Source organism: Prionailurus viverrinus, chromosome X (genome assembly GCF_022837055.1).
Source record: "Prionailurus viverrinus isolate Anna chromosome X, UM_Priviv_1.0, whole genome shotgun sequence".
Lineage (NCBI taxonomy): Eukaryota > Metazoa > Chordata > Mammalia > Carnivora > Felidae > Prionailurus > Prionailurus viverrinus.
This window is the reverse complement of record NC_062579.1, coordinates 117,973,510-118,000,890: the sequence shown is the minus strand read 5'-3', so window position 1 is coordinate 118,000,890 and position 27,381 is coordinate 117,973,510. Positions and strand designations below refer to the sequence as shown.

At 43.9% G+C, this 27,381-nt stretch overlaps 1 protein-coding gene across 3 annotated transcripts; it reads right to left on the bottom strand.

Annotated features, from left to right (window-relative positions):
• Positions 1 to 135: 135 nt before the first annotated feature.
• Positions 136 to 27,381, bottom strand: GABRE (gamma-aminobutyric acid type A receptor subunit epsilon). 3 transcript variants are annotated; one of them, XR_007148956.1, is made up of 11 exons: positions 27,265 to 27,381; positions 23,122 to 23,339; positions 22,629 to 22,696; positions 18,743 to 18,963; positions 17,947 to 18,029; positions 16,462 to 16,599; positions 11,909 to 12,061; positions 11,585 to 11,784; positions 9,518 to 11,295; positions 3,547 to 3,552; positions 136 to 146 (listed from the first exon to the last, which is right to left on the bottom strand). XR_007148956.1 is itself a non-coding variant. In XM_047844016.1 (9 exons), the coding sequence occupies exons 1-9, from the start codon at positions 27,318 to 27,320 to the stop codon at positions 10,951 to 10,953; spliced, it is 1,482 nt and encodes a 493-aa protein (XP_047699972.1). In that variant the 5' UTR covers positions 27,321 to 27,381; the 3' UTR covers positions 9,419 to 10,950. The 3 variants fall into 3 exon arrangements, 1 of the variants encoding a protein (XP_047699972.1); XR_007148957.1 differs by having other exon boundaries at positions 10,152 to 11,295; XM_047844016.1 differs by lacking the exons at positions 136 to 146; positions 3,547 to 3,552 and having other exon boundaries at positions 9,419 to 11,295.

The window sequence follows — 27,381 nt, the reverse complement described above, 5'->3', positions numbered from 1 at the left end:
GAGACAGCACACATGGGGGAAGGGCAGAGACAGGGAGAGAGAGAGAATCCCAAGCATGCTCTGTGCTGTCAGCACAGAGTCTGATGCGGGGCTTGAACTCAAGAAACCATGAGATCATGACCTGAGCTGAAACCAAGAGTCAGATGCTTAATTGACTGAGCCACCCAGGCACCCTCTTTGAAAAACTTTTTAAATTTATTTATTTATTTTGAGTGGATTTCCTTTCTGACTTGAAACTCCAGGTGCACTCCTTTTGTGCAAAGACCGAGAATTTAAGTTATACAAAGTCTCACCTGTACAATCTTATCCAAAACACCAACAATGGTTATTGGTTCAGCTTTAATAATTTCCCTTACTGATGTACTTCTCACTCTCTTCTTCCTGGTCCCAACCACCAGAAATTCTCGCCTGGACTATTGCAATAGTCTCCTAAGTGATATCACCATATATTCCCTTTTCCAGTAACAGACTAATTTTAACACTGTAGCCTGGGATATCCTTTAAAAACAAAGCCAGATCAGGCCATTTCTCTGTTCAAGAGCACTTGCACTGAGAGAAACAGCCAAACTCCTTACAAATGACTAGGTTACCTTACATGATCTTGCTTTCTTCTGCCTCTCTTACTTCTCTAATTACTCATCCTAGAGTTCAGCTGAGTCCAGCTATCCTGGTCTTCATTCTATACTTCATCCACATCAGGCATGCTCCTATCAGGGATTTTGCACTTCTTATTCCCTGTGCATGGAACACTCTTTCCCCAGAAAGCCAAATAACTCACTGTCTCACCTCCTTCAGGTACCTCTTCAGTGAGCTCTTCTCTGAGCTCTCAATATAAAAGGGGCCTGCTCAAGGTACCTGAGTGGCTCAGTTGATTAAGTTTCCTACTCTTGGTTTCAGTTCAGGTCATGATCCCAGGGTTCTGGGATTGAGCCCCAGATTGGGCTCTGAACTCCGAGTCTGCTTACGATTTTCTCTCTCTCTTTCCCCCTGCCCCTCTCCCCTGCTTACTCTCTTTCTCACTCAAAAAAAGCATACTCAAAAAAAAGCTTACTCAGCTCCCAGATACTACTTAATTCCTTTATTCTGCTTTATTTTTCTTCATGGCATTTATTCATAGGCACACAGTAGGAGCTCACTCCCTATCTCTTGAATGCCAAAGGTAATGATATTGCTAGAAAAACAAACCTTGGTGCCTGGGTTGCTCTGTCAGCTGAAGTTCCAACTCTTGACTTCCGCTCAGGTCATGATCCCAGGGTCGTGGGACTGAGCCTTGAGTCTGGCTCCTTGTTGAGCGTGGATCCTGCTTAATGTTCTCTATCTCTGCCTCTGCCTTTGTCTCTTTCTCTTCCTCTGCCCCTCCCCCCCAAAAACAAAACAAAACAACAACAAAAACACACCGGTATCAGAGAAATGGCAAAAATCTATGGGTAATAATGTTGAGGGGTGCCTGGGTGGCTCAGTCAGTTGAGCATCTGACTCTTGATTTTATCTCAGGTCATGATCTCACAGTTCATGGGTTTGAGCCCTGTGTTGGGCTCCGGGCTGACAGTGTAGAGCCTGCTTGGGATTCTTTCTTTCTCTCCCTCTCTCTTTATGCCCCTCCCCAACTTGCACTGTCTCTATCTGTTTCTCTTTCTCTCTCTCAAAATAAATAAATAAACTTAAAAAATAATGTTGAGATGGTAGGCTAGCCTCTACATTTCATATCTTCAAGGCATGAGACTTGTGGACACTGGTCTGCCTCTGGCTCAGTTCTTGCTCTCCAGCCAACTCCACGGAGAGTCTGTCCTGAGCTCATGAACACACAGTGACATTTTTCCATTTGAGATATAATATTATGAATCATATAGAGATATATTATTCAAGTAAAATTGAACATTTAGTCATACTCAAAATTCCTAATATGTTATCCTATATCCAAACTTTTCAAGTCAGTATAGCTAAAGATGGCCAGATGTCTCATTCTGGTGTTCTTTAGTTGTCCTTCTGAGTTAGCTGAGACATTCATGCCTCAGTAATTTAACTTCTCTCCAGATCCTGGACACAGTTATTCATCACATTCAATATAAAATGGCTGTAAGTGGAAAAGAGGAATAATATATATTCTTTCTATTTGATATGAACATCGAGGATTTGGGCAGTTTAGTGTGAGATACCCAGGAGTTTCATCATGGCCTGCTCAGAATATCAAAAGAAGGCAAAAGTTGTAAAAGCAGTTCTTATAAGTCTTTCTACACATCAATTCACCCCAATGACCAGGAACCCTCTTCCCATGGCATTTGGTTATATGTGACTATTATACTGGGAGGGACATAGGACTGTTGAAAGGAAACATGGAAAATTATTTTAATTTTAAAGCTCATAAAATCCCCAAGAAAGCCTCTTTCTCTGAAATTCAGCTTGGAAAAGGGTTTTTGCTGCACTACAACTATGATGATACATGTTTATGCCAGTAAAATTGTCTATATTTCTGTCAGTCAAGTTGTTTGCTTCTTTAATTACATTATTCTTGGTGCCTAGGGTCTTCAGCTACAGAGTCAGGATCAGTCCTGGAAGCCATTGCATTCTCCTTGTTCTGCATGACCCCAACTCTTTTTCTATCAATTTGTCTCCTCTGGGTCTCTTTTTTCTACAAGACCACATAGTTGTTTATATATATATATATATATATATATACACACACACACACATACACACACACACATATATACATATATATATTCTTAGCTCAGACTGCTATTAAAAATAACATAGATTAGATGGCTTAACAACAGCCATTTATTTCTCACAGTTCTGGAAGCTAAGTCCAAGATCAATGCCCCAGCAGATTTGGTTTTTGTGAGGGTTCACTTCCTGGCTTGTAGATGGCTGCCTTCCTGCTGAGTGCTCACAGGGTCTTTCCTCAGATTGTGCATATGGAGAGAGAGAAAAATTTTGTGTCTCTTCCTCTTCTTATAAGAACACTAATCCTGTCATGAGGACTCCACTCCCATGACCTTGTCTAAACCCAATCACCTCCCAAAGGCCCCACTTCCAAATAATATTACATTATGTGTTAGAGCTTCAGCATATGAATTTTGGTAGGGCATGAATTGCAGTTCATATGAACTTTAGCAGGACACAAATTTCAGTTCATGAACATATACTATATATGTTTATACATATTATTTCTCACCTTAGGTCACTCAACCCTGGGATTGGGCTGTGACACTGTATCAGTTATTATCTGTGCCTTAAATACCACACACAGTTAATGACTACCGGTCTTGCACTTACTCTTGCCTTCTGGTGTTGCTTAGGCTCAGTTCAGGATGCATTGCTACTGAGTCAATCTTTATGACTTGGTGGGTCTGATAGCAACTAGCTCCCAGACACAGAGTCACTTGGAATCCCACAGTCAAGCATTCTGTCTCTACCAAGGCCCAGAAAAGCACACCAGATTCTATTTCTAGAAAGGTACATAATTCTCTGAGGTGCATGGCACAGCCTTGTTCCAGAACCCTAGGTGCCAGGGTGGTGATTCTCCTACACAGGCATGCCTTGAACTCTATACTGCATCCTTTCCCCCTGCTGATACCTCTGACACCATGGGGTCTGCCAAATGAGATGGTTCAAGTGACTGCTTGCACTGCAGCCAGGACCTGCTGTAGATTAATCTCCTGCACCTGCCTTTCTCAAAGATCTCAGCCTTCTGTGTCACCTGATATATGGACAAGAACAATAATCCTGAGGGTGGAATGTTTTGTCCACGGAACCCAAAGAGGCCTAGCAGATATACTACTTCCTTCTTTGTGGTAGAGGATTCAAGATATAATTTGTGTTTTACTTCAGAGGAGGCATCCTGGCATGCCCCTGACTACTGGACTTCTAGAAACTTCACTGAATTGGTAACATTCTGAATCTTTTCAGGGTTTATCTCCCACCCTCTGGAACATGTGTCTTACAGAAGCCTTTTACTTATCCTCTCCATCAGTATGATGGTGTCAGTATAATGGATATGGGTGATGTTCTGCATGATATCTTACAGTCTTGATCTTTTCTCACTAGATTATGACTGGGGTATAAGAATTAACAAATTCCCAAAGAAAACTATAAATAAATGTTTTTATTCTGTCCATTGTTTTTTAATCTCTTTTCTAACTGGAATGGAAAAGCACACATTTGCCAAATCAATTACTGTATATCATGTACCTAACCTACTCTAGCAACAATATGGCAGAGCAGCTGTAATCCAAACTGTTACTTGCTGAAACCTGTGGTGATATATAGTCATTATCCAGGATCTATGCAGTTTCTTCAGGGGCCAGACTGATAAATTAAATTGAAACATACAGGGAACTTACTTGAGATGTATAAGGGTGGCACTAACTACCCCCATCTGGCTTGTGATGTTTTTGCTTTACTGTCTTGGCTGGGAAAGGGCATTTTTAGAGGTTTCCACTTGGCCTTTCCCACTATGATAGCTCTTATAACACAGATCATGGATTCAGTGTGGAGGGTACTCCAACTTCCAACTACATCAAATTCAGTTATGCACTTACAGGACTGGGAAGATCACCACTGAATGAGTCTACAGATCTGGTCATCCCACTGTGAACCTCTAGCTACGATTCAATTTATTTGTTGGTCTTCATAAGTCTTCAACTCTAAGATGGAAGTCTAATTATAGTCTTCTGGTATCAAAATTAACTCAGACATATGTCCAATAGTCCTTGAGATGTCTTGCTATCTCCCTCTCTCCCAAGTCTACAGTCATCTGAGTAAGTGGCTGGAAAATCCTTTTACAAAGGAATGAGGATGTAATTACAGTTATAAAGATCTTTCTATAGGTCATCAATACAATTTAGTAATAACAGACCAACTCCACTCTTTTTGTATACAATATTTCTGCTATAGCCTTCAAGTGCCTGAATCAGCAACGGAGTTCCCTTCATTAGCATGTTTTCCCAGGTAACCATCATTGAATTGGGATTGGGCTGTCACATTGTGCCAGATGCTATCTGTGCCTCAGGATGGGTTGTTCCTTGCCAGCCAGATGGTGAGTGATCCCATCTCAGAACCCCATTTTACTGTGGTTTCAACTGTGTCAGTTTAGGTCTTCTGGGAAACAGATGTCAAGATGGGATTAGAAGAGCAAGAGATTGATTGCAGGAAATGTTTGTGAAAGGTAAAGGAAGAAGGAACAGGAGTAGACTGGAAAAACCTTTAGATTGGAATGAGGTCTGACACCTGAAAGGAGACAGAGAAGCAAGGACAAATAGGAGACCCTCAGACTGCAAAGCAGGTTTGATGAAGTCTCAGCCAGGCTTATGGGAAGCTTGGGTGCAAAGATTGCTTGTTGGAGGAGGCCTTCTGCATCTGGCAGAAGTGTCCATACTCTGGTACCCCTCTGTGCTCAGTCTTGGGCTTGGAGCAGCCCAGAGTCAGTACGATCTCAAATGAAGCATACTTATACTAAAATTTGTTTATTATTTTTCTAAAATTCAAATTTAACTGGATATCCTGGATTTTCATTTATTTTATTTGGCAACCCTATCATAATGGCAAGGTTGAAATTATATGTTGGCACAACAGCATGGTCACCTACTTACTAAGGCTGATTTAGGTATTGACCTTGCCCACAACTGAGACCAGTGGTGAGTCCCCAGTATATCACCATTCTCGAAGGAAACCAAAAAGCAACTTGGGGATAAGTTGACCACACTGAGCCTCTTCAAAACTTCATGGGACAATGATTCATCTTGACTGTAATCCACATAATTTCCTTTTTTTAAATGTTTATTTATTTATTTTTGAGATAGAGCACACTAGCATGATCAGGGGAGGGGCAGACAGAGACAGCATTCCAAGAAGACTCCACGCTGTCAGCTCACAATCTGAAGTGGGGCTCAAATTCACGAACCGTGAGATCATGACCTGAGCTGAAATCAAGAGTCAGACGCTTAACTGACTGAGCTATTCAGGCATCCCAACACAATTTCTGAATGTGAGTTTGCCTTTCTTTCCTGGAGGGCCTCAGCCAGCACCACTATTTAAGAATGTAGAGTGATCTACTGAGATAGGATTTTATCTAAGACACAGGATTTGACCCAGAGGTCCACTTTCTGACCAAAGGAGTTTAACATTGGGCACAAGGCCTGGGACTCTACTACATACTGCACCACTAAAAAGGTGCTAACCAGATAGAGTAATGAAATAGTATGTTGAAGGTACAGCTGAAATGTCAGTTTGGAGATGATACCCTGAGAGGATGGGCCATTACCCAACAGAAAGCAGTATACACCCTAAGTCAATGACATCCTAGATCAATATTATATGGAAGAGTATACAAGTTTGGATGTGGGAGTAGGAGTTGTATTGTTTGTTATCACTCCCGGTGACCTACTTGGGGAATTTGTGTTTCCCACACTTATAATTCTGTATTGTGCAGGTTTGGAGTTGTTGGCTCTAAGATTGCAAATGCTTTCTCCAGGGAACACAGGAGCCCCATTGAATTTTAATCTGTGGTTGCTACCTGGTTACTTTTAGCACCAGCCAAAAGAAAACAAGCTGCCTGGTCACGTTTGGCACCATCCAAAAGAAAACAAGTCAGCATCATATCACGGGAAATTGACCCTAATCATCAGGAGGAAATAGGGCTATCACTATACAATGGGGGCAGGCAAGAATAGATTTTGTGTCTAGGTGACCCAGTTAGGTATCACTTGGAAATGACAAGTCTTCCAGCCACGGCCCAGAAAGGGCATGGTGTCCAGAGTCTCAGACCCTTTAGGATGAAGCTTTTAGTCACTGCACCAGGTAAGATACCTAGATGAGCAGAGATAGTGGCAGAGAGTAACAAAAAATCTGGAATTGGTAGTGCAGTACAGGGATAATGAATATCAGTTAAGGTCCTAAGACCAGATCCAGTGGCAGGTGCTATAATGTCTTTCACTGATATTATAAGTTTTCCTCAGGAAAAGAAACTCGACATAACCATGGGATAATTGCTGCAGAATTTATCTATATGGAGCAAATGAGCCTGAGAAAGGTGAGAAATGAACGATAGTAGATGCTGTGGTGTGCTGCCAAGCCCTTCTATATCCATGCTCCTTTGGCACAGAAGCTCGTATTTCTCCAGCTGCTGAGACTGTTGGAGGCTGACAGGCTTCAAGTGAGTCCTTCTCCAGACATACTTGACTTCATGTATTTCCAAGTTTATGCTCACATCCAATGACTGGTCAGTACAAAAGTATAGAAGCCCAGCTCCCTTGCCTTGATTTGCAACAATTTGGAAGGCTCATCCCAACTCCAGAATTTACCATGTGTTCAGCTGAGGCCCTTATTGTGACTGCATCACAGGCCTGGCTCCCTTTCACTGTCTTCAAGGGTGTTGACCTTAAAACCAGTTCCTAATCAACCTCCTGCATTCTAATCTTAGTCTCAGAGACTGCTTCCCGGAAAAACTGATAAGTAACAGTGTGTTTTGGTATATATTACTTTTGCTTTTGCTTCAATGATTGCTATTTCTTAGTACAAAAAAAATTTCAATATTTTCCTTTATAGTTTCTGGTGTTTTAGGCTATGCTTAGAAAGACCTTTTCCATCCCAGGATTATAAACATAGTCACCCATATTATCTTACGGTTTCCTTAAAACACTTTCAAATTTTTGATTTATCTGTAATTTTGATGTAAAGAGAGAGGTAGTGACTCAGTTCTATTTCTTGTTTTTAAAATGTTTATTTACTTTTTTTGAGAGAGTGTGAGCTGGGAAGACACAGAGAAAGAGAGAGACAGAGTGTAAGTGGGAGACACAGAATCTGAAGCAGGCTACAGGCTCTGAGCTGTCAGCTGAGATCCTGATGTGGGGCTCAAACTCAAAACTTGAGATCATGACATGAGCCGAAGTTAGACACTCAACTGACTGAGACACCAAGGAATACTATTTATTGTTTTTTAAATGATACTCTTTACACTGTTTTTTTTAAATTACCTTTCCCCCCAAATTTTCTAAGGTGTAATGTTTTTTGTCATTTATTCAATTTCTAGGTTTCAATACATAACTCATTTTTCATCCATTGTGTTTAGTACTTGAAAGGCTTAAATTACAAATTTTTGTGAGTGCAGTGTTGGCTGCATCCCATGTGCTTTAATATGTAGCTTTTCTTCATTAATTTTAGTTTTTAGATATTATACACCCAATTTCAAATTATTTTTTGAATAACTGTTTACATGAGCTTTTTAAAATTTACAAATGGTAGGAATTTTATTTGTTCTTAGCTTTGTTGTAGTGTGATTAAGGACTATGTTTTGCACTATTTCTATTTCAAAAACATAACCTGGCTACTTTTTTCTGCATCTTTCTTTTTTTTAAATATAATTTATTGTCAAGTTAGCTAACATACAGTGTATACGGTGTGCTCTTGGCTTCAGAAGTAGATTCCTGTGATTCGTCCCTTACGTACAACACCCAGTGCTCATCCCAACAAGTGCCCTCCTCAATACCCATCACCCATTTTCCCTGTCCCCTGCCTCCCAACAACCCTTAGTTTGTTCTCTGTATTTAAAAAGTTTTCTCCCTTCTCTGTTTGAAACTATTTTTTCCCTTCACACACAATGAAAAAGAATGAAATCTTGCCATTTCCAACAATGTGGATGGACCTGGAGGGTATTATGTTAAGTGCATCTTCCTAATGTAAGTAGAAGTGAGGAACTATTTTCCTTGTTCTACATTTTACTTATATTTTCCCATGGGTTAGAACATCAGAAAATACACAGTAAAAGCATCTAGGTTTCTTACAAGAAGGTTTTTGAACATCCTTTTAAGAACTTTATGGCAAAAATGTTGGCTGTTCACATGCCATTTTTGTCTCCTAGTTGGTTCTTGTTATTTTTTCTGAGTTCTCTTAGGGTTGGGTGTATCACAGGATTCCAGGGCCAACATTCTTCAATATAACATTTAGAGAGTTTTTGTTTAAAGTGTGGATCAACCAAGCTCTCCAGAGTTAGTCTTAGATAAGACAAGGTGTTGGGATTCCTGAGGTCTGGTCCCTTCCATTATCTGCTTGTGTGACAGTAGACATTCCTTTTTGTGCCTCAGCATCTGCATCTTTACATGGTGGTAGTGGAAGGGGAGTGTTCTGAGTCTGATAATCTGGAGGAAACTTCTAGCTTTCTGACTAGGTGAGGTTAGAATGATGGACAAAGCAAAAAGGACATGGCGGGGAGCAGGAGCATAGAAGCAAGTAAGAGAATCATTAAAAGGGGGCCACCCACTTGGTCACTGTCTTCCTTTCAGTTCTCCACTGACAGAAGGTACATGGTACATGCTTGGCAGGTCTGGGAGTCATGGATGGGAGAGGAGAACAGATAGGTTTGGGTCATTGATTTAAGATTTAAACCCTGAACTGAGAACAAACTTGAATGCCATACCTTCCATGCTTTGCTGATATATTTATTGATACATTTCCCCTTTTCAGGTGATGGTGACAAAAAGCAGATGAATCCCCCTACCCTACCCATCCCCCAATAAAATACAGACACAGATTTCATTCAGCATATACAAGCATTGGGGCATGTCCAAATTCACCACACTGGGTTACTGGAGCCAGGAGAGGTTCGGTCTTGGGGGCCCAGGAATTGAGCAGCCAATGCTAAAGAGAGGCTGCTACTCTGGGCCTTGCCACTGGGGTGCTGGCAGAGGCAATAGAATCAAATCATGGTGAACAGAGTTGCTTAGCCCTGTCATGTAGTCTAGAAGGTGACAGTGGGCTCCTGGGTACTTTCCAGTGAGATCCACAGTCCCATAGAAATCTGTGCCTCAGGGTTCTCATCTGAAAAATGGGGATAAGAATCCTGCTCTGAATCACAGGCTATGATAAGGCTCAAAATAGAAATAACTTCTCAAAAGTGCTTTGCAAAAGGTAAAGTGCTATACAAATTTAAGGGAATTCAATTAATTGCGATTGTGAGTGCCCCAGGATAAGAGTGGACTGGCTCATGGGTCCAGGGGCCAAGGAAGTGATAAAACTCTTATGTTGTGCCTTTAGAGGGCACCAATCAGTGCTGGTAATGCCCACTGCAAAGCAAAGTTCTCTTAATTTCTTGGCCCCGGGAAGTCACCATGGCCTAGCACCTGGGTCGGGGCTGGGAAAGTCACTAGGGAAGCTACAGAAAATGTCACAGGGGTCAAGGAGGAGGAAGAAGGTGGCATCCAAAGCAGGGAGTCGTTACTATTATCACACACAAAAATAGATACCCGATGGATGCAAGGCATTGAATTTGTAGTGCAGATGAAGAATGGAGGCGGGGGGTGGGGGGAGAAGGAGGTGGCACAGCAGCAGAGGGAGACACTGTCCCAAAGGCTCTCAATTGCTGGCTCCCTTCCTCCTAAATGGATAATATTGGTGTCTATCTGCAAGGGAAGGGAGGGCAGGAAGAGAAAACCAAGAATATAACAACTGGACCTAAGGACTAGGATCCTCTTACCCTTTGTACTGCTGCCCAGCATTTTAAGATGTCAGGAACAGGCAAGCAGCTGGTCTATGCACTTTGAGGCTGAGGCCAGAACTGGTCCTTGAGCACCACAAAGGCAGTATTATTTCTGGAAAAAAGCAGTGGTTATCAGCACTGTTGTAGATAGCTAATCTGCTCATATTTGGGCATGGTCTTAGGGAGCTGGTCATGGACAGCCTGTGATTTTTAGGTCTGAGCATCATTAATGCCCCTTGAGGAACAGAGAGGTGGGCCATTTTACTTGAAATTGGCTGCCATGGAGAGTCAGTGAATGGGCCAGGTAGGGGAGAGGGCCAGCAAAGAGGAAATCTCTACAGGCTTATATTTGAGGAATGGGGAAGGAAAGATACTGTCTTGTTGCTCCTGCTGCTGCTGCTTTCCCCTGACTCCCTTGGCAAGGGGCGTGGGACCTCCTGGAGAACTGGGGAGGCTGCCCACAGGGTACCAGCTGGTACCTACAAGTTAAGGCAAACAAGCCAATAGAGCACATTGAAGAAGAAGAAGGTCACTGGGAAAACAACTCGTGAGTAGTTATCCAGGCGGTAAATGTGGATGAAGAGGCGGCCCTGCTGCCAGATACTGCCCTCACACCTGGGGACCACACAGACATACTTCTTGCACCACTTGCAGCAACCGCCAGGATTCTGGATGCCACCTGGGCTGAGAGACTGCTGGGCTGGGCAAGATGGGCCCTCCTCTCCATCACTCTCATCAGAGTCCTCAATCTGGCACACAAAAGCATCAGGATGCTGATGGGCACTGGCACGGGGAGGCATAAGGGCACGGGCACAAATATCTGGCTGAAAAGGACAAGGAAAGAAGTGGGAAAAAGTCAAATGAAGGTGAATCAAGCCTAGGTACTGTCTCAGGATTTCTGGAGATTCTGGTCTTGGCACACTGTTTTTTGTCCACCCTCTGCAATTCCCGGCATCACATCCAAAAGTTTATTCAACTACCACACCCAACGCCAGGTTACCCCCACCCCATAACTTGGTGAGCTGGCCTCCCATGTGCCATGAGTCCTAGTGCCCTCAGTTGCATGCCTCCACATCCCAAAAGCTTGCCACCATTCCCATACCCAGGTCATACATGGCGAAGTTTTGGAGAAGCACGGGGTTTTGTCCAGTTGTAGGTCAGGAAGTTGAGCACAGCAAACTCCATCAAAGCACAGAAGCAGAAGACAAAGCAGATGGCAATATAGAAATCCAAAGCGGTGATATACGAGACACGTGGGAAATTCTTACGGGAAAAGGTGCCCAGTGTAGTCATGGTGAGTACAGAGGTTATCCCTGTGAATGCACAGAAGTAGAGGTGGGCTCAGCTACCGATTCCTATGTTACACTGCTGAAAGGCCCCTCAAGAAGGCAATTCTGTGCCCATTTGTACGCCCATTTGCATGTATTACCCACTTACCTAGAGAGGTTCTGGCTGGAGCAGAGTCTTTCTTGATCCAAAAGGAAACCCAGGAAAGCATTGTAGTCACAGAAGAAGGGACATAGTTTTGAAAGGCTATAAAGCCAAATCGCCTGCTCACATTGAAGAAAAGTGTCATGACCATGAAATCACCTGGAAGACATAAAAAATACCATTTCATTACAGCAGATGAGGGTCTCCCCCAGGCAGGACATGCATAAGGGTCTTGTTCAGCTCATGGGATTCCCACCACAGTCCTAAAATAGAGGTAGATTATTCCAATGCCACATACGGAGAATCAGAAGAAGCCCAGAGAGGAGACTCACTGTAAGACCCATTGTCAGTTAAGAGCTGAGCCAGGGCCACAAACTTCGTTGCTTCTTTTTCAGACCACTTCCCCACACCCCACATCTGTCTTCTCAGGGTGGCAGAAGTGTCAGATGAAAGTGAAAAAATCAGTTACCCTTCTATCAACACCACACAACTAATGTCCACATGGCTGACTGAGACCTTCACGCCCATTAAGGTGCAATATATAGTCTGCAAAATCACAGCCTGACACATGCACTACTGGCCTTTACAATGTATACTCTCAGGGGATGAGCCAAGGATGGCCTATGCTGTGGTGGGAAAAGCATAGAATCCATTTGGCCTCCTTCCTATTCATTTGTATGCTGGTAAAATGCTTTAGTTGCACTGTTGTATCAAAGGCCAAAAGAACTCAGTTGTACACCCCCAAACTTTTGCTGGTTCCCTATTCCACAAAAAAAGTTACAGAGTCAAGTGTGCACTTTGTAACCTCATACTAAATAAAGGCTCACCATGACCTGGCTCCAACTGACATCTTACACACACACACACACACACACACACACACCTTCCTGTAGGCTCATCTCATACACTCTCAGATTCCCTGAGATAGCTTGCATAGTTGCACCAATATTCAAATTCTAGACTCTCTGTTCCTTAGTCTATTATCCTAATCCAAATTGGCTGCTGGAAAAAAATAGAAAAATTAGCTGAAAGTGACAATTAGGGCATCATGTCCTTGATGTTGGCTCTTCCCCTACAGAGTGATGGCTCTTATAGTACTTATGACAATAGAAGAATTAGCATCTTCTATTATACCCTTCATGCTGCCTTATGCTCTGACATGCTCATCCCAAACACTCTGCATGCTCATCAGGACTGCAGAGATTCTGATGGCTTTCCTTGAACCCAGAACTCCCCATTTCACTTTCAATATCAAATAGGGTTTGTGATAGCTCAAATTCTGTTAGTGAAGCTAAGCTCCAAACTTCCACCTGAGGGGTGGAATGCTGTAAAATTCCTTGGCCTTGAGTTAGGTGGTCTTTTAAAACACTACAAGGTTTAGACTCCTCATGGAAGCCCTGTGGCATGGCTTTTGCCCATCCAAGCCCAGCATGGGCTGGAACCTAACAGATGTTCGGTGACACTTACTACTGACTGACAACAGCTTTGTAAAGCAGACCAGAACACTAACATGTCTATGTGCCCTTCTATTTTGAAAAGTATATCACCTGCCTTCCAGGTCTGGGTATACTGGAGCTAAATGAGAAGAGAAGTCTTTCCTACTCACCTTGAAAGTACTGACATTTAAAGGGCAAGACTTCTTGGAATCTTCCAGAAAAAAGGTAAGGAAGCGGTCTGGGGTCAGTAGAATATGTGTAATCAGAGTAGTAGCTTTGGGGATAGAACTCCTCTTCCAGGTCTGCTACAGGAACCACTCACATTTACCTACTGGCCAGAATGTATTTATCAAGTTCCTAGTTCTCTTGCCCTGGGCCTTAACTGCAATTTAAGACACCCCTATTTAGCTACAACCACTCCATTCAAAACTTATATATTCTTGTTGGAAGATGTATTATCCTATCAGCTTTTTCCATATTTATTTTCTTTATTCCAGCCAAAGAATGACCTTTTCCACTGGGTAAGCTTTGGAAAGCTGAGAGAAGGATACCAACATACAATTTATTATTTGTGAGGAATGAAGGAGCATGGGTAAGGGAAAAAGGATATCTGGGGCTGAGAAGCCAAAGTCAAAGCAAAACAAAACAATCCCTCCCACCCACCCAACTAAAAATGCTTCTGCTTTTCTCTCGTTTGGCTAGCCCAGAGTTTGTCACTGTACTGTCAGAGGAATGCAATTTAAAAGACTGAGTCCAGAGTACTGGGACTAGAAGAATGAGTGGACCCAAAGCTTTGAAGAACAGGGAAGGAAAAGGAAATAGGCTGTAGAGTCTATAAAAGATTGTGACCCGGAGCTGGGACCATAATACTAGTAATTTAATCTTGACCCTGGAGAAGAGTGACTGGGCTTACCACAAGTTCAGTAGTTCTAAGGAAAAAGAACCAGGTCCAATGGGTAGGAGTTCCAGAAACTCCGATTTCAGATGAACAGCAACAGTTTTCCAATGGACAGAGTTGTCCAGAGACGGGTGAAACTCTCTTAAGAGAAAGTGAACTCCTGGTCATGGGTAAGGTCCCATCAGAGTCTCAATAGCCACGAGTGAAAGTTACCTCACTCACTGCAGGCAAGGGTGGAGTCTCTAAAAGCCTCCTGAAGCAGTGAGGGTCTCTGGTTCAAGGCCCAAAGTGACCAAAGTAGCAAGCTACCCCCACATTCTGACCCCTTAGAAGCTGAATATGTAGATAGATAGATGATAGATAGATAGATAGATAGAACTGCCCAGAGGCTGATGGGAAGAGTTTCAGACCAACCTCAAAAAGAATTATGATACTGGAGAAACTATAATTCACAAGCAACTAGCCTCTAGCAGAAGAGAAAGAAGCCCTCCTCCTTTTTTCCCAAGAACAATCTTTTCTCCTAAGGAGGGTCAGTGCTTACCTACTGTCATTTCTTTGGTGATGATGCTAGCTCTGGGGCTTTGTAGTCACTAGGGGGCCATTTTGAAACAATGCACAGCCATCTACTAAACGGAATCACTAGTAACTTGAAAGCCCCTGGGCCTTGTCTCTTCTGCTTCTTTTGATGATGGGTCCCCACCTGTCTGGGAAAACTGAGGTGCAGAAAGGCAAGAGGCATGCCCATGGTTAGCTGGCAGAAGAGCAAGGTTAGAGAATAGTATAGTATAGTATAGTATAACTGCTTACCCAGAGACCCTGAGAAAAAGAAAGGCATTTGTAAAACAGCCCTCTGCCCCTGCCCTAATACTGTGGAAGCAAATCTCTGGCCAGAGGAGCATGACCCATCCCTCCCCCCATGACCAGCTCAACAAGTACAGTGAAAGCAGATTTTCTGCCTAGGCACAGAAGCAAAGCAAGATTCCTCCTTATAGCAAATGGCTGGTGGGGTGACTGTCTCCATCTGCATCCTGGAAATGATGAGTATACTATACTATATTATACTATACTATACTATACTATACTATATTATACTATACTTGGTCAGTTCGTGTGAAGAGGGTTTCCAGGGCTGCTCTGGGAGCAACCCTGGGGAGGTCCGTTAGATTTTCATTGAGATCACCTAGGAACCAAGCAAAGACACTCATATCTAATTGGAAGCTGATGGTGAAGAGACCCAGGACCCTCCCCTTTAGTCCTTGTTAGGTACAAAGTCAGAAAACCAATAATAACCATGTCCATGTTGAATCCACCATGAAGGTTTTGACAGGAATCTGTGCTTGTAAGAGCTGCTCCTTTATTTTTTTAATATAATTTATTGTCAAATTAGTTTACATACAACACCCAGTGCTCATTCCAACAACAGAGCTACTCCTTTAAAATAAATGTTGACGCAATAGGAATTGTAGTTGCTGAAATTTCCCTTATACCATCTGAGCCCTCACCTAGCTAACATTAGAACTCTAGCCTCTGCTTCCTATTAGGACCAACTTTGTTTCCCACTTAACCCAGCTTGGATTGGTTCTGGGTACGAAGAACTCACATGAGCTCCATTCCCCAAAGTCATCCAAGCAGGTCGGTTTTAACAAAGATCTAGAAACTGGGGGCATCAGGGTGACTCAGTTTGTTAAGTGCCCGACTCTTGATTTTAGCTCAGGTCATGATCTCTCAATTTGTGAGATCAAGCCCTGTGTCAGGCTCTGTGCTGACAGCGTGGGGCCTGCTTGGAATCCTCTCTTTCCCTCTCTCTCTGCTTCTCCTCCACTCATGCTCACTTGCTCTCTCTCTCTCTCTCTGCTCCTCCCCTCTCTCCTCCTCCTCCTCTCTCAAAATAAATAAATCTTAAAAAAAGACGTAGAAACTGAAGGGTCTGCATGACAAAGCTAGTTGCAAATCTTGACAGCAATAAACTTTATCTACTTACCCACCCTCTCAGGGAGTTGGCAAAGCACTTACTCCTTTGCAGATGAGAGTGAGATGTAGTTACAAAGTCTCAGTTTCCTCTGCAAACAGTTGTAAGTGCTTAACGTTTGTAAGACAGGAGTCATGTTCTATAAAATTTCCATGGGATAATTGCATACATTTATATATATGGATGGTCGCCCCAGTCATTCTTACCACCCCCTTACCAGACCTCTACTAAGCCTTTGTTCCATAGGTACACGTACCAGTTGGGGTTGAGATTGTTTCAGTAATGTTGGTCACTCCTGTAAAATCAAACTGAAAGAGCTTCCAGGAATTCTTCTCATTGATTTCAAGCTTGAAATCTTCCCATTTGTAGATCATCTCACTCTCAGGATAGGAAACTGTAAGGCAACGTGGGAAGGAGGGTCATGTGAGACTGGGAAACCAAGCATGGAGTCTGAGCAATGCCTTGGAGTCCTGACTCTGGCCTCACGAGCTGTGGGGCCTTGCCTCTCTTCCTCATTGTTAAAGTTCACTCAATATGTGCATTTATTGAGCATTCCTTAGTACCAGGCTCTGTGCTGGAAATATAGAGATGAGCAAGGCAGAAGCATTGCCCTCATTCACATTTAATTGAATAAGATAGTAAATATACATCTGTAATTGTTGGAGTTGCTGAAAAACTTCCACCCGTGGGACAGTGGAAAAACAGATGAGGGAAAGACCACATGGAGACACACCCAACAAAGATTTTATACAATAGTTGACATTTCCAATAAATCCTAAAAGCTGAGTAAATATTCTCTGTATGGGTGAGGCTGAAGGGGTGAGGAGGGTGTTGTATGCACAGAAAGATGAAAATGCCTGATGGATTATGGAAATGCCAAAAGTTCAGGATGGCTAGCTCACAGATGCTGGATGAAGCATACAGGAATGGGTGGCAGGGGCCAGTAAATGAAGTACCTTGAGAGTCATTACAAGGAATTAGGAATTGACCTATGAGATTTCAGGGAGGATTTGAAACTAAAACATGACCTGGTCTAGATGATGCTTCAGCTAGGTCACTCTTGTCATTATATGAAGATAGCTTGTGGACAGGGAGACCAGTTTTAGTAGGCCAGTGCAATAATCCAGGCCCAATAAAATGAATGAAGGCAGGAATCAAAGCTGTGGCAGTGAGAATGCAGAGAAATAGGATCAATAGAGACTCAGGAAGGAAAACCAACAAGATGTGTTGATTGATTAGATATAGGAGGTGATGGAGAAAGAAGCATCAAAATTCTTGGCTTGGACAACTGAGTGGTTGATGGTGTCTTTCAATGACACAAATGAGAACACAGAAGCAACACATTTGTTTTGGAGGTAGAGGTTGGGAGGAGACAATGTATTTAGCTCTGGACATGTTCAGTTTTAAAATAAAGATGTTGTGAAAGCCCAAGTGGAAGATGACAAAGACCTAAACCAAGGTACTGACAGTAGAAATGCAGAGGAGTAGACATACTTGAATTACACTTCAGAGGTGGGTGACTGACTTGAGATGGAGTGGAAGGAAGATGGAAGAACCCAACACGAGGTCCAGGTGAAGCAACACAGTATTGTCAGCAAGAAAGGAGATAGAGGAGGCTCTGGGAAAATCTGGCACCATTTTATGAGAAAAGCAGAGGCAGAAAAATGTAAAGGGCAAGGATGAGAAAAAAGAAGGGGCTCAGCATGACTCTGGGGCCCCAGAAACCTAAGAAGGTACTCACAGCTAGAGAAAGACAGAGGGCAAGAGTGAGAATCCATTGGAAATTTGAGCATGTGAAGTAAACATCCAGCATCAATGGTCATCCTGGAAGGGAGAAAGGAGCCTCATTAGGCTGGCCTTGAGCACTTAGGTATCCACCCACCTTGGGCCTGGGCACCACCACCAGTGAGTGGCAACAGTGGGATTTGAAACAAAGACCTCAACGGAGAGACAAAAAGGAAGAACAGCTTGAAAGTATCTGGCTACTTTGATTTCCATAATCAGAGAAATGTGTGGACCAATTTAGATGGGCTTTTTTTTCTTGCCCATCCCAGCTTCCAGGACTTGCCAACACTTTCTCACTCTCTACCACCTTCACACCTCATATCACCCATACACAACCTTCCCCGGCCAAGCATTCAAATGTCCAGCCTGTTTGTAGACATGTTTTCAACTGCTGTGTTGCTGCTCTGCCTGGACAATTCCAACACCATGGATGTGTCTTTACAGCCAGTGCCCACTTGGGATGGAACTGTCCAGGCAATGCAGTCATACTGTACATTCTAGTGGGGGGACTTGTGGACTGGGAACCAAGTAACTGGGTACCAGTCCCAGCTCTGCCATGAACTTGGTGTGTTGCTTTAAGCAATATCTTTCTATTTTGAGGCCTGGTGTCTGTGTCTATACATGAGGGAGTTGAGCTCATGGTCTAGGAAAGCTGGAAAGGCCCTTAGAAGTATCATTGAGGATGGCACCTATGTTCATGATTCTTTGGCAAAAAGAGTCCCAAGAGGTAATATTCCAGAGGCTTGACATACCTAATTGTGTACAACACCTTGCCATCCTTGTGGATGCGAACCATCTGGTTGGGCATGGTGATCACATGCTCTTGGGTCCTCTTAGAATTCCTAAAAAACGTGTCCGGGATCCATAACTGGCTCACCATGTTGCCATTCAGAACAAAGCTCTCAAAGCTGCCATTGTAACGGAGGCGTTCATCATACCAGGTCTGGCAGAAGGTGATGTCAATGGTGTATTCCTGGTAGGATGGGTAGAAAAGCACACACCTAGATCTGTACAGGCAAAAAATATTCCCATGCCATTCTGTGAAGGGCCCATCAAGCAGATAGGAGACTACTTAGGTTTGCACAGAGGAAAGCAGCATGAATTAGGCTGTAGGAACTTTTCTATTTCCAGGTATTCCCAAAAGAAAGGCACATTCCCAGATAAACAACAGTCAGTGAAGACACATTTCATCTAGAAACAGACAGGCAATGGTTGTGTAACTGCACAGGCGGGGCTCATCGCATCACCACCACCTTGTAGGGTTATGGTATTACTCTAGCCAGGTAAATGCCCTCTCAGTCCCCACATTTCCATAGCAAAACAAAGATCTCAACTCAAAATCATTTTAAACATTTACAAACACACACCTTTGGTTGTATATGGTGAAGATTCCCCTTTCAGCTTTTATTTGGGGAGCACAGATATTAACCTCAATCCTTCATTCTCCAGTTATATTTAAAAATGAAGTGCTGGGGCGCCTGGGTGGCGCAGTCGGTTGAGCGTCCGACTTCAGCCAGGTCACGATCTCGCGGTCTGTGAGTTCGATCTCGCGGTCCGTGAGTTCGAGCCCCGCGTCAGGCTCTGGGCTGAGGGCTCGGAGCCTGGACCCTGTTTCCGAATATGTGTCTCCCTCTCTCTCTGCCCCTCCCCCGTTCATGCTCTGTCTCTCTCTGTCCAAAAATAAATAAAAAACGTTGAAAAAAAATTTAAAAAAAAAATAATAAAAATATTTAAAAAAATGAAGTGCTTTGAGTCATAAGAGAGGTGTGTATTTAGTCTCATGTTTTTTAAATCATTGTTTTGTTTTGTTCTTCCTTTTAAACAAGGGCACCTAACCTCTGAATGTGTGTGTGCATGTGCATAGATACACCTATGATTATTTGGTCTCCAGATAATATTATATGTCCCATAAACTATCCGTTAAATATCAAGAAAGATATTTAATAGGAAGAAGCATGAGAAGCTAGAGATTTGCACTACTGGTATTGGAGGGTAAAAAGTAAAACAGCGTGAAGAGCAAGTGCCAGACCTAGGCCAAGGGGGAGCCTTGAGGGTTATCTAACCTCCTTTATTTCAGTGGTAAGGAAACTGAGGCTGAGAGAGAAAAGGACCTGTCCAAAGTCACACAAAGACAGCATACTAGTTCTGATGCTCAGAGCACCATTACCATGACGTTGTCCTGGGATGGCCTTCACTGATTTCCCTCTCAATGGCTTATTTCACTTGCACCAACAATCCCTTTGGGAACCAAGGTCCAATTTCCCCATATAGAATCCCTAGGTCTTTCTCCTGAGTTATCCTGCATCAAACAATGAACACTAACCAGAAACCCATAGTGCTGGAGGCTATTAGAGCCCTCAGGGGAAAGGTCAAGACAATCCCAGCTTGGCTTTGCTGTCTAGGCCAAAAGGTGGTGATAGCCATTGCCAAATTGCTGGAAGCTAGATTCCCAGACTGAGAAGGTTCCCTGGAGTAGCTCAGAGAAGCAGACAGAAAAAATCATAGCTACTATTCACATGGGAGCCCACAGCCCTGGCCCCACACAGCCTGACCAGCCTTCATAAGTGGCTTTCAGAGTGTTTCTACGGTCCCAAGTAGCTTGCAGTTCCAACTTGGCATACAGAGCCTTCTTCATTCCCAGGCCATGTGAACTGCTTGGTAGCTAGGGGAAGTCTTCCCTCCACAACCCACACTATGCTCCTGCTCTATGTTATACTGTTTCAAATAAGCATTTAATTTCTATTAACAAGATACCAATTGTAAGGTCATTACACAGCAACTGATAACCAAAAGTTCAGTTTTTCCCCAATTTGACAAGGGCACTTGGGTTGTACATCTTTTTTAGCTCAGCTGAAACTCTAGAAATTCAGCGTCAAGAAATTGGCTTAATTAGAATTGCCTGCAACAATTATCACAGCAAGAAGCCTTAGCAACTGTTGGTGTTACGATGGGCAATCATTCCCAGACTGGTCACTGCCTTCTAAGCTCAGGCTACGTGTCTCAAAAATTTAACCAAGAAACTGGTAGAAACATTTGATTTAAATCTCCATGCTGTGGGCTCAGGTTTCTCTCTTTAAGGACTTATCCTATGCTCTACACAACATCTGATTGACTGAGGGGTGTGTGAACTCCCCTCAAACAACCATACCCCCTCTGTAACAATGTTTGCTGAGAGGCTCAATTGCTTCAAATGTAAAATGAGGATCCCAGTGGTAGCTTGCCTGTCACACAGGCTGTCATGAAGATCCAAGGAGACAAGTGTGCTCTGTTCATTGGCTGTGCGAGACAGACATACACTCCTTCCTTACTAAGTACAAAACTCCACAGTGCCACCAGGGAAAAGTAGACTGTATAAGATCTATCACAGTTTTAAAGAACTATTTAGAACTATGTAAAAGACCAGACTTCTTGGGGGAAGTTTAATACCATATGTGTATCTGGCATCTTACAAAGGCCCTTGGCCTAGGCTAAAGCAGCACTTTATTGGCCAAAGAAAATCAAGCTGTTTATTCCTCTTTGGACCAGTTCTGTGTTGTATGCCAGGTTCGGTGACTACTGAGTTATTAGACTGTATCCCTTGGGATACAGTCAGGTATCAGGGGGAAAAGTGACTTTTATAGAACATCTTTCATAACTCATTTGCTCAGTTAACATATATCGGGTCCTTGACACCAAGGAACCCATAATCAGGAGAGTAAGGCAGACATAGAGCACATAATTACAATACAGTGAGATAGGGAAGATCAGGCAAACAACTGTGATATAAGCTAGAAAAATCTGAATGTTAAAGAGAGGGGTGTGGTCTGAGTAAGAAGGGAGTAATTAATAGCTGTGGAGGTAAGGGAAGATGCCATGGAAGAGAAGCCATTAGAGACAGACCCTGAAGGATAAGGCTATGACATGTAGAAAATTGGAACAATGGCATTCCAAACAAGAAAGAGTTTGAACAAAGACTCAAAGGTACAAGGTGATCTGGGAACACCCATACTCTAGTCACTAGGGCATGTGGTCTCTAAAGGGGGGGAAAAGAAATAAAGCTCTGGGTTGGCTCCAGCCATGGAAGGCCTTGACCACTAGAGTGTGATGTTGAACTTCATGCTTTAAGCCGGGTCCCAGACCTGCAGGAGGCACATCACTCAGGAGGGCAGGTCAGTAGGTGGACTGATGTAGGCAGAAACCTTGAATTTTGCATATTTCAAGGAGAGATAATAGAGGCTAACTGGGGACAGTCCTGACAGTAGAATGATAGCAATAGAAAAGGAAAGAAGAAACCAGGCCAAAATTAGAGAAGCAGTCTTAGAGCAAGAGTTGATAACTATAGACTTAATTCTACAAAAATCATTAGAAAAAAAAGAGCCATTCCACTGTGATGTTTAAAGTTGCTTTATTATTTTTATTTTGAACAAAACACTAGAAGATATGGTCAGGATTCTGAAGGTCCTCTTCAGACAGCAAGGGACTTACCTTTTCCTGACTTCCAAAGTCAGTGTTGGTTACAATCTCCCCTCTCCAAAACAAAAACAAAGTAAAACCACAAAACTCTTCTTATGGACACAGAGCAGAAAAAATAAGTATGTGAAAGGCCCCATGGTGAGCTTCCTGGTCTACAAGACACTGTAATAAAAAATCAGTACTCACCATGTCCAGGATAGAAATAGGACCAAGGGTGTTGACAGAGAGCTCCACAGTGACCACAGTGGGATTTTCTGTAAAGGAAGCAGAAGTGGCAGAGGTAAGTGTCAAACAGGGCCATGGGACAGGGGAGGGCGTGGTCAGAAGGGAGAACAGGTGAAGGATAGAGAGATGGTTTCAACATCACTCCTATTTCTTTCTTTGTTATGTCATAGCAAGATCCAATTCACAGACTGTTGAGTTGGACATACCTTGAAGGCCAGTCATCTAGTCCACTCATTTTGCAATTGGAAAAACTGAGGGTGAGAAAAGAAAAAAAGTCTAGACCTAGGCCAAGGGTACTGCTGAGACTAGAGTTGATATGTCTTACCCAACAGGTCAGCAACAGATTCCCTGGCCCATGTGCATGGCACCCTCACCTATACCCTAGACCCATTATCCACACCTATGCCCTCAACTTCCTGCTCCAGGAGGGGAAGAGCTGTGTTCTGATACTCACCACCAATGCCAGGGCGAAGTTTATGGTCATAGTTATTCAGGATACTGTTCAGGATGTGAGTGGCTGTTGGCAGTTTGCCAAGTGTGCTGTGGGGACCACTAAGAGTGGGCTTTGTTTCTTCAGAGAGGAGCTTCTCTTCAGCAGCCTGGGGCTGGAGCCCATAGACATCATCATAGGCAGAGGGTCGATTTTCTGATTCAACATGAGGTCCTTCACTCCTAGAACATACAAACACACAAAAAATGAAGCTCTGTTCTCCATTCTGTAGGGGTCACAGATGAGGCCTTTTGGGATAGAAACAAACCAAAACAAGTCTGAAACACAAGACATAAAGAGTGACTGGTAACAGGAAATTTTAAGCCACTAACATAATATTTGTTAATTTCTTCTAAATCTTGCTACTTTTTGGGGACTTTGGGTACTATCCCTCCTTCATGGTAATTCTTTATTTTTTTTTAAACCCAACAACAAAACCAAGCTCGAGATTTTAAAAGAATTTCTCAATGTAAGATGAAGAGGGCATTAGTGTATGAGCTCTGGCCAAGCTCTTCTGCTGTTACTAACCCTAGTGTCCAGTCTGCCTTGACCAGCACCACTGGGGAGTAAATGGGCAGGAAGAAGGCCAGGATTTCTGAGGAACGCTCAGGAAAGCTAGAACAGCCTGTCCCACAGAAGGCTAGAACACCTTGGGAATATTCTGCATTTCTTTGTTTTTGTGAAATTCATTGCATTGGACTTCGGGGCCAGGGGTGAGGGAAAGCTCTGAGCACTAAGAAAAGGTTAGAGTCCTTTATGCAGAGACAGTCATCCAGGAGAGAAGGCCAGCTAGAATCCTACTTGAGTGCCATGCACGACAGCCAAAAACTAAGAATTAAATTAAGCAAAACAAAAATGTAAAAAGCCATTTGACAATGTACAAAAGTCACTGATGGTGTTAGAAGTTAGGGACCTGGTGCTTTTGCTGGAAATCAGTGAAGAAGTGAGCACCAGGGGGCTTCTGAGGTTCTGGTCATGTTCTAGTCCCTGATGTGGGTGCATTGATACCAGTGTCGTCATTTTCTGACAGCTCATTAGCTATACAGTAATGATTTGAACACTTTTCTGCATATATCTTCTAATTCAATAAAAAAGTGTTTTGAAAAACAAAAATGCTAATAAAAATCTGCTAATATACGGATCTTATTTGGATCTTGATTTTAAAAAGCAAACTAAAACAAAACAAAACCCATTTATGACACAATATGGGAGATTTGAACACTGGATAGTTTCTTCAGTATGACAAAATTATTCTAAAATTTTTGGTGTAATAGTGATATTTTATTATGTGTTTGGAGTCCTTATGACTAGAAATGCATAGTAAAATAATTGCATATGAAATGATATGATTTGCTTTAGAATATGATTTGCTCATAGAAATATGAGATTTGTTTTAGAATAATTTAAGCTGAAATGGAGAGTGGGTGAGGGACAGAGAAATTAAGCGTGGCCATGAATTGATAATTAATGAGGCTGGTGATGGGTACATGAGGATTCACTCTATTGTTCCTTCTAGTTTTATATATCTTTGAAAAAATATATAACTAAAAGCTTTTTCAAAAGCCATCAGCAAAAGTAATCTATGATGTTGTAAAGCAGGTGAGTGATTTCCTTTGGGTAGGAGAGTGTATTGGGAGGGGGCATGTGGTCAAGCTGGTGGGGATTGGGTGGAGGGGACTAGCAACATAGGCATGGCCTCTGTGGTGCAGACCAGGAGCCTGACACTTTGTGCAGCAAAATGCATTTTTCTGCAGTATTTGAAGCACTTAGAATTGCTTAACTGGCATGCAGTGTGCCAGATTTATGCCATTTCTTGTATCTGAAGTGGCTAATTCCCACTGTGGACAAGGGAAGAAATGGGCTTGACAAAAGCAGTTTCCATTTCCAAATAGCACATGCAGAGATGTCCTCTTTCCCTGAGGCTTTCGCCCCAGTCCTCTGACTAGATAATGCCAGCCACTGTTGCAGGGGAGGAAGAAAAACAGAGGCATGAGACCCTGCAAAATGAGTGACATGGCTAGCAGCATGGCACAATCAACACTGGCACTGCCAACCAAGACCACCCAAGAGCCTGCAGCAGCTCGTCCCAGATGTCTAAAGCCAACAACAAGAGCCCCGAGGTTCAAGAGGCAAACAAACAAGCAGAGTCCCAGGGACCACTGAAGACCCTGTGTTGCCCAACTACTACATCTGCAATGAAAATGTCAGAAGGTGAGGTTGGTGTAATTCTATGATTAGCTTTTGTTAGTAACATAGAAACAAAACAAACATGCTCATCCTGGGATCCTTGAGGTTAAGGAACTGCTGGCACTGACAGCATACCTTTCCTCAGCCAGCCATTAAGCCCCCTTTGAGGGCTAGAAATAATAAGAACTTGAAAAATACTCACATACTGGACTAGTGGAATCTTTCCATGGGCCCTTTTCATGCACCCACATCCCTTTAGATGCAATGATCCAAGATGGAGCCGAAAGTCTGCACCCACTCCCACTACTGGGGATGCTCATCCAACTACCAGTGGGCAAGGGAAGGAGAGGGGGAGGGGACTGGCAGTGCCCTAAGAGGGGCCCACTGGATTCTTTTTTCCTCCAAATTAGCCCTGTTTTTTACCTTACAAGATGAAGAATCTGAGGCCCACATGGGGGAAGGGCTGTGCCCAAAGTCACACAACCCACTTGAGGCTGAGCCTGGACCAGAGTAAGGTTTCCTGGTTTGATGTGGCCCTTGCCAACACACCTCACAGCCACCTCTTCAGCTCTTTGCTGACATCATGGGTTGCCATGTTGACAATGTCTGAACACCAGTTACTGCGGCCCTTCCCCCCACCTCCAAGGGTAGTATCCATCTGCTGTTTTTTCTGCTCCCCCTGCTTCCTTCAGCCCCCACTCCCAGACCCCTTTTGCCCTAGCCAGTAACCATGCCAGCTCTCCCAAACACTCCAACTCATATCTGGAGGGATATAGATGACTGGAAATTCCTAGAACGCATTCAGAAATACTTGCCAAGCCCCTGCTGAGGCCAGCCCCCACACCTCAGGGCAATAGTGAGCCAGCAGGGAGCCCCACAGCCCCTCCCCTGAGGAGCTAAAGCAGTCTGTGGTGAAGAGAGAAGCCATCTCCTCTCTCCCCAAAAACAGATAAGGAAGTGCCCAGTGCTGTGGAGACTTCTAGAATTGAAACCCTCTCAAAAATATGAAGCAGTCATCTTCCACTCAAAAAAGTCAGAAGTGCAGGGGGCAACCTTCCTAGCAAAATCCCAGAGCCAGAAGAGAGTGTGAGGGAAGCTGGCTACTCAAGGGGAACTTGCTGTTAGCCTTTGGAAAAGGGGGGTGGGGACTGAAATCTAGGACCCAAACCTCAGACCTCAGAGAATAACATTCTTGGCCTCAGGTTCCAGTCTGCCCGGAGCTCTAGAGCCAGCAGGGTGGGGAAAAGGAGATGAAGAAGGAAAGGGGAGGCCAGTGGCAGAAATGGGGTGGATAACTGGGGCGGGAATCCTTGGACTAAACTGGGGTTCCCGCCTGGGACTGACACCAAGAGGAGCGGCAGGAAGGGAAGCAAGTAGAGTTATCTGGCACAGTGCCTGGTAGTTAGTAGGCACTCAGAAAAAGAAATCTGAAAGAGAGGACAGACTAGTCAACACTCCAGCATTTAGGTACAGTTCCGCTCCCGGAGCCCGAGCGCCTTTCTGGGCGCCACCTTTCCAAAGTCTCTCCCGGTCCTCAGAAGCGCGTGCCTACCCAGGTCGGTTATCCCGCGGGCCACTCGCCTCTTCTCACGGAAGACCCAGAGAGGGAGAGGCGTGTTCATCCCCTGGCTGTCGCCGTGGTTTTGGAGACCGGGAGTCTGGAGACGGGAGCAGCCAGGGGACAGGCGTCCCACCTTCCTTCCTAGACACCCCTTCAGCCAGCCCATCCTAGAGGGAGTGGGTTGGAGGCTGGCGGCGCGTCGCGTGGACCCAGGGCCCGGCTAGCCCGCACGGGGGGCAGGAAAAGGTGGGCGCGGGATTAGAGGAACACAGGGGCGCGGGGGTCCGGGTAACTGGCCTACCTCCAGGGGAGAGACAGCTGGGCGCGGAGGGTTCCTAGGCCCCGGGATGGAGACTCACCTAGACGGAAGGATGATGGACAGGCCCAGGAGGATCAGGAGAACTTTGGTTAACATCGTGGCGCAGACCGGCGCGACCACCTGTGCGGAGGTCGCTGCGCACGGTCTGGCGGCACAG

What these genes read in the sequence shown, in the direction of transcription:
- GABRE (XM_047844016.1), bottom strand. Translation starts at nt 27,320, where the DNA reads ATGTTAACCAAAGTTCTCCTGATCCTCCTGGGCCTGTCCATCATCCTT. An exon ending in AACAATCTCAACCCCAACTG is followed by an intron (nt 12,062 to 16,461) that starts GTACGTGTACCT and finishes TATGTCTTCCAG; the next exon opens with GTGATTTCATGGTCATGACA. An exon ending in TCCAGCCAGAACCTCTCTAG is followed by an intron (nt 11,785 to 11,908) that starts GTAAGTGGGTAA and finishes GTGCATTCACAG; the next exon opens with GGATAACCTCTGTACTCACC.